General features: G+C 32.6%; 1 protein-coding gene across 1 annotated transcript; it reads right to left on the reverse strand.

Moving 5' to 3' along the window:
* Positions 1 to 3,927: 3,927 nt before the first annotated feature.
* Positions 3,928 to 7,605, reverse strand: LOC110727339 (beta-amylase 1, chloroplastic-like). Its single transcript, XM_021906903.1, has 4 exons — positions 6,998 to 7,605; positions 5,880 to 6,090; positions 5,411 to 5,521; positions 3,928 to 5,280 (listed from the first exon to the last, which is right to left on the reverse strand). Exons 1-4 carry the CDS (start codon positions 7,603 to 7,605, stop codon positions 4,474 to 4,476), a joined length of 1,737 nt encoding a protein of 578 aa, XP_021762595.1. The 3' UTR covers positions 3,928 to 4,473.
* Between the last annotated feature and the right edge of the window lie 4,630 nt (positions 7,606 to 12,235).

The following is a 12,235-nucleotide window of genomic DNA, read 5'->3' on the forward strand; positions in this document are numbered from 1 at the left end:
AGTTTTTTCGCCAATTACTAATAGAAGTTTTTCTACTAGTGATTATTTGAAAAAAGGGGGGTACTTATAATGTTTAACCTAAGAGTTTTGAAACAACATTCGTTGTGTTAAAACACATAGACAATGCGCCTAAGGTGTGGTCCATGTGCCATAAGTATGTACATGCATCTGTAGGATGTAGGTACTTATGGCGTAAAACTCTAACCTCATCGAAAGGGTGTTTGTGCGCCATAAGTACATAAGCATCTCCCGATTGCAAGTACTCATGGGTCCAAATGCTAAGTTGATTGTGTGTCTAGTACACAAGCTAAGCAACACAACAAACTTTGATTTTGAAGATTTATAAGGAAGTTGAGGGTTTTAGAAGGTTGGAAATTGTGTCACGCCATGTATTTTTTGGTTTTTGAGGTTGTATATGGCTTTTTGAAGGTTTGATGACTTTTTAGGCTTTACATTTGAGGTTAGAGGCTTTGACTTGCGATTTTCGGGCTTTAACTTAGGCTTTTGAGGGCATTTTTGGACTTTTCTAGGCTTGGCAAAGGTCTTGGTTAGGGGTGAGAAAAAAAATCAGGGTACCTTGAATCAGAATTGGAACTTGTTAGATCAGATACCGCAGGTTCTAGCTAGGCAAGAGGTTCTGATTCCGGATAATAAAATTGAGAACCTCGTGCAACAGGTTCATGTTCAGTTCTCAATTTATTGGAACCGAAACTTGTAGGGTACCTTGATTTTAAAAAATATCACTAATTTTAATTATACACCTATATATAAGCCCAAATTTTACAAAATAAAATAAATTAACAATTATAAGTATATGTATCAAAATTGCTAAACAACTACTTTAGGTTTGTTGTATTTGCAGGTTGTAAAAGTTATAATTTTGTGACCATCCAAATTTTAAAAAATATTTATACAATAAATTATTTAGTATATTAAAAAGACAAGGTAGCCTAAATCAGAACCAGTTTCGGTTCTCACAATTTTTAGGAACCACTTCAACAAGTTTATGTTCCGATTCCCATTTTGAGGAACCAGCTGCATAACAAGTTCCGGTTCCAAGAAATTTAATAGGGTACCCTATTATGCTCACCCCTATTGATTGGTTGATAGTAGGTATTGGACTTGACAACATCATTGCTCACCTTAGGAGTTGACTTGATTTAGCAAATGGCAATTTTGTTATTAGGTGCTAAAAGGGGAGACACTTCTTAGGAGTATATAATGCTGAGAGCAGGTTGTGTGCAAGGTGCCGAGAATAATGTGCACTAGTGTGGGGGTAAAGTTTGTTAGGGGATTGATAGGCCGTCGTCGAGCCTACCAAAATAAATCCTATCTTGGTCTCACTAACTAATAGCAAGGGCAAGAAAGGGTCGAACCCAAGAGAGGCGTTGAATCAACCATCGAGATACTATCGTTCAAATAAGCTAAATGAAGTCAAAGTTGGTTTGGTTTTAAGTAACTTCTACTAGTTCAAAACAACTAAAAGCTAAGGGGAGATTAATAATATTAAGAGGAATCTAGGGCTTGGGTTATACCACTCAACTTCATCACAAATCACAATTAGCATGCAACAATCAAGGTAAAATAGGGGATAAAATAGGGGAAGTCATCTAAGGCACCCAACTACTCTCTCAAGCTAGAGGGATTACTTGAATCATGAATACAACCTACTCTCGTGGTTACAAAGCATAATCACGATGACATAAACATTCCCTTGACCGGAAATTCCTATTCTCATGGCATTTCAAGTAAATTAAGCATAAGGGAGCTAACTCAAATTCATCTCTCGATCCTTCGTTGAGGAAGCTTGGATAAATAGTTCTAGCAATGGCCATATACAAGAACTAAACAATTAAACCACTTAAGCTCAACTAATTAACATCCCACAATAACCAAATTAACACATGAAACTAGTTATAAGTGACTACATTGAGGGTTTTACCCAAACCCTAGAAATTAGACTACTCACAATCCATGGAAATTAAAGCAATTAAAGATTTCAAGCAATTCATGAACAAGTTTAAACTAAGAGTTAAAATAATTAACAATCTAAGCATACAAGAATTAAGCAAGTTAATAACAACTAAGTAGAGAGAAATGGAAGAGAAGAGTAAGAAATAGTTACTATGAAGCTTCAAAGTGAGCAACAATGGTGGAACTTGTCTTCTACAATGATTGAAGTTGAATATTTCCATGCTAATAATTAAAATATAACTAATGATTGAGAGTTTTGATGTTCTAAAATTGTAAAAGTAAGAGAAAGCTCTAAAAACTTCAATGATCGTACAAAATGAGTTCAAGGGGTATATATACCCCCTTCAAAACAAAAAGGACGGAGAAAATGAGGAAAGAGCCTGGAAATAGGCTTGCACGGATGTGCCTAGTTTGGCACGGACATGTAGATTTTGGCACGAACGTGCATCCTTGCACAAACGTGCCCTTTTGTTGCACGACCATGCAGAATTCCCTACCTTGACAACTTAACTTTGGGAGGCTGTAACTTCTTTGTTTCTTGCCGAAAATGGACTTGTGACCAATCGTTGGAAAGCTCTTGAGACGACCTTTAAATCTCTAATTTGAATCACTTTAAAAGGTTGAGTAGATCAAAAGTTATGGTCAATTGAAGTTGACGTTTACGCAAACAACCCTTCAAGGCTCTCCAAAAGCTTTTCATTTCTCTTTAAGGCACTCCTCCTTCTTCCTCCATGGCTCTTTCAACCAAGATTGCCCTTATCCTTGCTCACTCATGATTGATCACATCCATAGTGCTAAAAATAGCTACATTACATAAAAAACACAAACAACCCGTGAAGCATGGATGGTACAAAATTTGCATAAAAATAGGATTAATAATGAACTTTGATGCCGATTAATAACGAAAACAAGTTTCAAAAGTACCCTAAAATCATACCAAATAACAAGTTATCAAGGATATGCCAAGATGAATCTTATAGTGGTACATAAATATCCATAACTTCTGGCATAGAGTACAACACCTACACTTGGCATAAGGCTTGTACGCCACTTGACACACAACCTTCGTTTGCTTTTCCCTAAAACCATGTAGTGCATGTTGCCTTATCAGATTGCTTTTTGAAGGAAACGTTTGAGTTGATTGGTGTACAATTGAGGTTGGGAATTATCACTGGGGTTTGTAAAAGAGGTTTTGAGGGTCAAAAGGCTTATTTAGGCTTTAAAGTATGTTTGGGCTTCGATATGGGCATTTGGAGAAGAATTTATCATAGAAACACCTACGCTCGCATTCAAGACATGACTAATTAAGCATTTAGTAGTCTCGTCATCGAGTGCTATTTGGAGAGACATAATTTTGGAGTCTTCACGAAGTAACTTCAAATCCTTTTGAAATTTCAAAGCAAATGTATTCATCTTTAACCCACTTGCTATTTACCATTTAATTTGTCAAAACGATGGTATTGGTTTCAATGCTAAGTCTTTTATTAATTAGAGAATTGACTTTCTAATGAAAATAGATAGTTTGTTTATTAAATATTATGTATGAGATTTTCAAAACATTCTAATTGTATATTTGAATGAGAGGAGCATATTTCCAAAAAATATCAGTGTGTTCTTCGATAGATGAATAAGAATAGTTTATTGAATAATGTAAATCATGGAGAAAAATATCCAAGCTAAGCTTATAGCTAGTGCTAATATATCTAGATTTTTTACGATTTATTAAGTAATTAAAATAATCTCACTAAACATTAAGACCAATATTCTCAAACAAAAGGATGATAAAGTAAATCCAAAAGAAGGTGACACTACAAGAAAATTGTCTTTTCGTAGCGATTGTACATTCGTTGCAATATGCACATATTTTTGTGAAATAGTAGAGGAATCCGTATCATTTTACAAATAACATAGTAAACCCAAATAAAATCGATACGAAAAACATAATAATATTTATTCACCTTTATTCTGCACATTTATAAAATTATGGAAAAGCGTATTGTTTACAATCGCCACTAAAACCCAAAAATCGATACGAAAAGCCTTTTTTACACTTAGATTTTACAATTTTGTTTGACAAAGAGAACATAAAATATGTCATAACTTATTGGAAAAAAATTTAAATATTATAGCTTGAGGTTGCATGTTCGAATCTTGTATAGAGCATATGTAGGGATTATAATGAGTTCAATATATGTAGGGATTATAATCGCTACAATAATCACCATGATTAAATGTAGTTTTCAGTATCGGTTAATGAGGACAACCCCAGCGAAAGGGAAAACACTACTAAAGGCTATGGTAACGACGGATATTGTATCGAATAACCATTCGTTGGGATTTTTTTTGTAGTCATTACAATTGATACGAAATGTTAAAATAATCGCAACGAAAAGACATTTTTCTTGTAGTGAATATTTTTATTATGACTACCATTATAAATTTTTAGTGTTAAAGATATATTGTGAAATTATTCTTATACCCTCTAAACATATTTTTCTCCTAGTGCACAAGAGCTGGAATAGCCTCTTGAACAAGCAATTGTTTGCCATGGACAAAATGTTCATTGTCTCTCTCTACTTGCTCTAAGCATCGGTGTCCATCCTTTCCTTCTTTCATCTTCTTTACAAACGCCATAAACTTCCTCCAGTTATCATCTTGAAATAAATCTGGATTCATTCTTAAATATGTGAACGCACACATTCCTCTTTCACCTGAATTCTCATCTACTTCTAATGTAGAAGCCTTTAAAATTTGCTCATGTGCTTGCTCATCATATCGTGGTAATGCATTCTCTCCAGCCAATCGAACCTGAGCTAGTTGAGTAGCTGAAACAACTTGCTTCACTAGTTTCTCTGGAGCACATAAAGCATCTTGTGGCTGCTCATGATCACGCATCTCAATGCACGTGAAGTTAAATACGGCGCCATGGTGTGCAAGCATTTGGGCAATTGGAAGGTACCCATCATGGAATCTTGTGTTGTAATACCCAGCAGTTAGCTCAGGAGCATGGGAGCGTGTCCCATAGTGCCAGTGAATGCCAGCAATTTTAATGGAGATTTTAACACTTGTATGTGTAAAGATTTCAGTGGCCAAGGAAAGGATATTCCCTCCATGATCTATGAGCATTTTTGAATACCAAGTGAGGAAAAATTCTCCATAGGGGCTACTCCACCCACCACTTTCCCTGCGAAAAAATTGTGTTTCTTCTGGCCAATTGTTATAATGACCGGCATCTGTTGGACCGGAGTGACCCCATTCTGGTTTACCAGCAACTTCTGCAGCATCTCTTAATTTACTACTCATGTACTGCATAAAAGCAAGCCAAGTAATCAATAAAACAATACCACTATATATTAAAAATATAAAAGATGTTTTATTATTAAAAACTTTGAAGTATTAATGAAAATAAAACAAGGAGAAAAAGGGAAAAGTATACCTTGTCAAAACATTGGAAGGCTCCGATTCCCGGAAACTTCCAGGTTCCATCTTGCTCTGGGTATGAAGGGTATCGTAGCTCACCGGCTGGACCCATCCCTACTTGTATCTCCTGTGAAGATATTAGTTTTTTTAATTAAATACACAATATTTACCTACATAGTTAGTAGAAGTGGAAGTCATGGAAATTTTTTATTTTTTTTGTTTTTGTGTGATCTAAGTTAATATGGAGAGATGAAATTCTTTGGAGATTATTTCCAAAAAAAAAAAAGTGCACAAAATTAAAGGAATGAGGTTTTGGAGAGTTGTGGTAAGAAGTTAAAAAAAAAAAAATTCTAGAATTATTATATAGATATGACTTATATTAGAGAAACAACTAAAATAGTAAGGAATTGTTTAGTTCACTTGATTTTCATTTGACCAAGGAAACAAACTATAGTTAGTTCCATGCTACTTTAAAGGAATCTTACCACAATGGTGTTTCCAAGGAGGTGTTGAAACTGAATTTTAAAAGCACGCATAAAGTCAGCATAACATTGCAAAGGTGTTCGCCCCTTTAGTACTGGGAGGGTATCACAACCAAGTGATATGTATTCAAAATTTCTCCTACCCCATTGATCAGTATATGCAAGATCTAGATCCTTGTGAATTTCTTCAACAACCCATTTTGGTAAAGGAATTCTGTATGAAAAAGAAAAATTGTAGCAACTTATCCTTTGTATCAATTAGTTAAATTTCAAACTTGAAATAATAAGACAAGAAATTATGCATCATACTTATAACTTTAGAATAATTCAATCCCTCAATTCTATTGAATTTGGTCCATTAATTTATTTTTTCAATGTAAATTTGTGTAAAATAATGCAAGTTAAAGATTTTTGCAATTTAGATTTACTTTTTTTTTTAAAGCACTCAAATTAGTTATAAAGAAAGAAATCCTTATATAAAATTTGTTATTATTTATCTTTCAAAACGATCATTAGTAAAATCTTGTACATATTCACAACAAATTTTGAAGTTTGTTAAGAGTGTATTAAACAAATAGTAATAACTGTACAAATTTTATACCTAAAATTAAAAATGCATCCTAAAATCTAGGGAATCTAATAAGAAATAAAATAGGTAGATATTTTAAGAGGGAAAATGAAGGGATTTAAGAGAGAAAATGTAAATGAGTACTACCTCCGTTACATATTAGTTGCAACTTTGGAATATTTTATCTCTCACAAATATTATCCAAAGTTGCAACTAATATGTAACGGAGGTAGTAACTATTTTAGTATTAATCAGATATTTTGTTACAAGTTTTATTACAATTAATGAAAAGATAAATTTAAATCAAGGTATTGAATAGTAATTGTGTTTCCATTTTAGATTTCAAAAACAAGTTTAGTAATTTTAATTGTCACTCACGAAATATTATCTCCAAAATTCAACCTCTGGCAAGTCTTTGTTATTTTGCAATATAGTTGGTAAAACTTATAACATAAGAGTTAATATATATTAGCAAAAAATCACTTATGTAGAGCAATTTTCTCATAATAATTACTATGTAGAGATTAGAGAGAACTTAAGAAAATAAACTTACGTGATGGAGTCACCAACATTACCACCACATTGATGAAATGACATAACAACCTGAACCTTCAACCCATGATTTTTCGCCATGTCTAACAAATCCATATAACCACCCCAATTATACTCCCCTGGATGTTCTCTCTCTACCAAACCCCACCACACATCCATCATTATTCCTTCTACTCCTGCGCTCTTCAGTGCTTGAAAACTTGCATTCATCGCTTTCTTACGATTTACTGTGTTATCCATCTTAACACTATCCAATGGCATCATCACATAAACTGGCACACCCTTTTCCTTCTTATTATGTGCACTTCCTCCCTCTATTATGTTCTCTTTATGCATTGTTGAATCTGGAATTGATGCCGTCGTAAAAGCCTGGCATGCCGATGTCAAATCAGCCCGGATTGGTGATTGACATGGGCTGATTGGTGGTGACAATGTGTCACTTAAGTCACTGGTTTGGCATGTCACTTTGCATTTTAGCGACGGTGACGAAGACTTCCACACAGATGATGCATGTACTGTTGTTGCAAAATCTGTGGTGCTGAAGTTTGTTTCTACTAGAAGTGGTGTTCCCGAGAGTGATCTTATATGGTGTGTTTGGGTCACCGCCATGGTTATAAACTAATTTCTTAATTTGACAATTTAGGATAAAATTCAAAACTTGAAAGGATATTCACAAAAAATAAATTAGGGAGAATAAAAAAGAAATGTAGAATTTTTGTATATAAGATATGATTAATGAAGATAAAAAAATTGAAATGAGGATAAATAATTGTGAGTAGGTTAAAAATAAAATAACAGTATTCTAATCCTTAATAATTCTTAACCAAACTACTTATATTATTCTCGAGGAATGAGATTTGTGAGACAATAATTTATTTGAAGTTATATCCTAATAAACAAACCCAAGGCAACAAATAAATCCCACTAACTTGTTTTGTTTAAGAAAATTGTATGAAAAAGAAAGGAAAGTAAAGCAATTAAGTAATATTCATATGTTTGGTTTTAAAAATCATATGAGACTTCATACTATAATAAAAGGAATTAATGGGAAAATAAGTTTATAAATTATTATTTCATTTTTTTCTCCAAAACACAAGGAATTGGAAGCGAAAAAAATTGAAAAATTTTCACCCTTTTTTTCCCCTTCCCTTCCCTTTTTTCCTTTCCTTTCTTTTTCTTTCACTAAAAACCTGACAAACAAGTTGTAAGATAAATGAATTATTACTCATTCCTTTCATCATTTATAAAAGATAAGAACAACTATTCTTAGTACAACTTATTCTTAGAATGATAAATGTAGAAAATTTACCTCTAAATATAACAACAATATTTAATAAAGAAATTGTAGAAACTAAAATTCATAATTATAACCTTCTCAAAAGATGAATGAATATGTACCTCAAACTATAATGACAAAAATATAAATCCTTAAAATTTTCTATAATCATAACATCTTTTTTGGGGAGAGAATTTTAAATATCAAGTTTTTGCATCTTTCTAGCCTTTTCTTGTCTTCCTTACTCACCATCATGCACATCTCTTAGATAACATTAATTGTATGCACTTTATGCGTATATTTTATTTTCCCCTACTTTAAATTTTCTTAAAACTAGGGGTTCCAATACGAGCAAATTAAAGCGTGTGATATGGCTAGACCTTCTGAAAAAATTATAACTACTTGTGGCCTTAATGCCATATGCATGATATTTTATTATAATTATTTGCATATATATAGACGATAAATTTATTGGATGTTGTTTGACTATGTAATGTTTGAAACGTTACTAGTGCTATTTAGATCTCGTGAGAGTTGTAAGAATATTGAGTTTTAGAAATCTAAAAGTCTACTATATTTAAAGTACTAATTGAGACAAATAATTTAAACAAGACATCACCCAATTGTATTTTTCTTGTACTCTGTATATACGAAGTAAAAGAAAGTAAGTTAGATTCTCTTTTATATAGGGGTGAGCATAAATATTGGGTACCTGGAACCAGTTAGGAACCGGTGGGTCCTGACCCGGAATTGGACCCGTCGGAACCAATTCCAAATCCAAAAATTGGGACCCGATTATAACCGGCACCAATTCCAATTCTTTGAATTTTGGACCCGGTGCCCGGTGGGTACCCAATACTGTTGAAAGTTTAAAATATATTCTAGCCCACCAGGTACAACTTAATACAAACCATGAAATATATTTGTATATAACTTGCATTAAGCCCAGCCCACTTATCAAACTAACCCTAAACCTAACCCACTAACAAAATATCCCATACGCAGTCATCATTTTCAGATTTCATTCTTTGCTAACTTTTACCCATCTTCATCCAATAATACCAGTAGAATACTTGAATACTCTGATCTTTTTTTTTTTTTTTTAATTCATTTCAACCCTTTGCCTTTTTCTTCTTCTACCAATGTTGAACTTCGCATTTAGTTTTTCATTTTCTTAAAATATTAATTAGTTATTTGTAGATCTACAATCTTATGAATTGATTTGAAAATTTGATGATTAAGATTTTTCTTTTTTAAATTAATGATTCATCCATGGTGTTGATGGTTGAGTTTCTTTAAGTGGTTGTGGAGGTTAACGACCGGCCAGACGGGTTGGTGAGTGTGATGATGTGACATGGTTTGGAGGTTTTTTTTTTTTTTTTTTTTAATACACGTTGATATTTAACCGGGTATCCGGTTTTGGAACCGGTTCCCACCGGTTCCAGGACCAGTTCTAGAAATCTAGGACCCGGTGTCATTGGTTCCGGGACCATTTCCAATTTTCTAGACCCGGTGTTGACCAGTTACAATTCCAGGTCCTATGTATTTGACCGGGTACCCGGTCTTGCTCACCCCTACTTTTATACCTTATAATTCATACTTAGGGCCTGTTCCGATTTACTGAAAACAACTGAACTGATATGAACTGAATAGAGCTGAAATGAATTGTTTATGAGAGAAGGAAATTAGGGACTGAACTGAACTGAACTGAACTAAATTGAACTGAAATTAAGCTGAACAAAACAGGCCCTAAATATTGATTAGATTCTATTTAGGAAAATCAATAAGAGATGGAGAGTGCAAAACATATAAAGAAAATCTTTGGATGTAATTGAAATAAACACGACTTTTTATTTACAAATAATTAATCAATTTAGCTTTAATTAAAGCTATAAGTTTTTCTTAACATGATAATTAAATTTAAAACTTGGACACAAATCTTCCTATCTCCTCTAAAGAAACCTTCTTTTACGGTTCCACTTCTCTTGATTGCTAGGTTCGAAGAGCCACTAATACTTGAAAATTATGCAAATTAAAACATAAGGAAATAAGAAATTTAATTTGTAGTGAATGACTTTTATAAGACTTGTGCGTTGTTACTTCATAGGGAAAGTTTGGGACATTTATTTGCAGTGAGTCGTCTCAAAAACGTAGTAATAAGCACTAGTTGAGCCCGTTCCAATGGCGCACGGTTCAAAAATGTGAGAGTTGATAAAATAAATGTGTAGTACCCTAAAAAATAAATTAAATGTTTCACTTTCTTATCATCAATCAATAACCTATTTGACAAGTGTCGCTCTATGATTCGCTTATCTTATAATAATAATAATAATAATATTTTTAACAAATAATTACAAATTTGTTGATTTTAAAATATGATTACATATTTGTTTTTTAGGTTGCAATTTATATAATATTACCTTATACACTCAAGATTCAAAAAATACTATCTTCTAACATAATATCCCACTTACTATATATAGAATATTTCTTAACATACATATATCACTTAATTTACAAAGTAATCTCTTCTAGATTTAAAAATAGGTTTCAATTCATAAGATATTTTCTTATATGTATAAGATTCTCAACAGACCCGACTCTTATCATTTGCGGCCTGAGCAACTACATAGGGCCCAAAATATAAGAAGGTCGGATTTTACATCTTATTCCCTTAGTTTAATTGTGTACTTGTAAAAAGGTGTCAACCTCTTCATTATTTTGGAAAACAACATTTTTCCTTCCGAAATTTCCTCTTACATTTTCATTAATTCATTTCACATTCCCACAAACTTTGCATTTACCTATGAAATGCCCTATATTCATTATTCCATGAATTTGACTTATTCAGTTTGTTTCTTCATATTTTCTTGTTAAATTTTAAAAATTTCTCCACAAATCCAATACTAGTATAACATATAATTATATCGTACAGATAGACTTAGGCCTATTACAAAGGCTATTTTAAAACTTAACTCAATAACAAACTTGCAGCGGAAAATTCGACTCTTCTTTATTAATACTTAAAATAAAAACCATTGTCATGAGTACTGAAAATGAAAATAAAAGGCAAACACCCCTAATCTAGGTGAAGCCCAAATCCTGAGACTCTCATATGCTCAAATCATATATACTCCACCTGAAACATTCATCACTAATTACCACTAAGGTAAACAAGGCGAACCAAAACAAATAAGAAATACAGATTAGCAAAATATGCCAAGTACATTAAAATGCAAGATAAGTAAACTCAATTTATTAGCAAACATGCTTTTAAAATTAATCATGGAAATTCCAATATTTATTTCAATAAATCTCAATCTCATAATTTCAAACCAATTCTCAAAAATTCCCAAGTAATTCCATTCACTCAATAATCCAAATAATATTTCAAATAATGAAAATCGATTCATTTAAAAACTCAATTCCTCCTAAGTGTGCACACCCCCCAACTTAGTATCTTTATATAGAAAGGCTTCCTGAAACACCCGGTCATACAAAGTCTAAAGTTTTATCAACCAAATCTGCATTGTGGGATTAATTTAAACATGCTTGTAAAGCTTTAATAATAATTCAGTATTTCTCATGAAATTTCACTTTTAAATAAATCAACCGTTATAATAAAATTACTCCTCTTTATTTAATTCAACACACTTTCAAACCAAACCTATTAAACATGATAAATAATTTAATCATTCAAAACATGATATTAAAATCAATTATGAAACATATTTAATTTCCTTACACTAGTAGAAAAATGCAAATGAGCACCGGTTCAAAACCGGCTTTGCGCACCGATTTTGAAGCGTTAGTCATTTGAGGGATGCCAAAAGCTGAATTTATTCGCACCGGTTCAAAACTGGTGGGAATTATTAACATTAGCACCGGTTAACCGGTGCGAATACAAGGTTATTAGCACCGGTTAACCGATGCCCTTAATGGCCCAAAAAATCATTTTTTTTT

This window comes from Chenopodium quinoa, unplaced genomic scaffold (assembly GCF_001683475.1).
Source record: "Chenopodium quinoa cultivar QQ74 unplaced genomic scaffold, ASM168347v1, whole genome shotgun sequence".
Taxonomy (NCBI): Eukaryota; Viridiplantae; Streptophyta; class Magnoliopsida; order Caryophyllales; family Amaranthaceae; genus Chenopodium; species Chenopodium quinoa.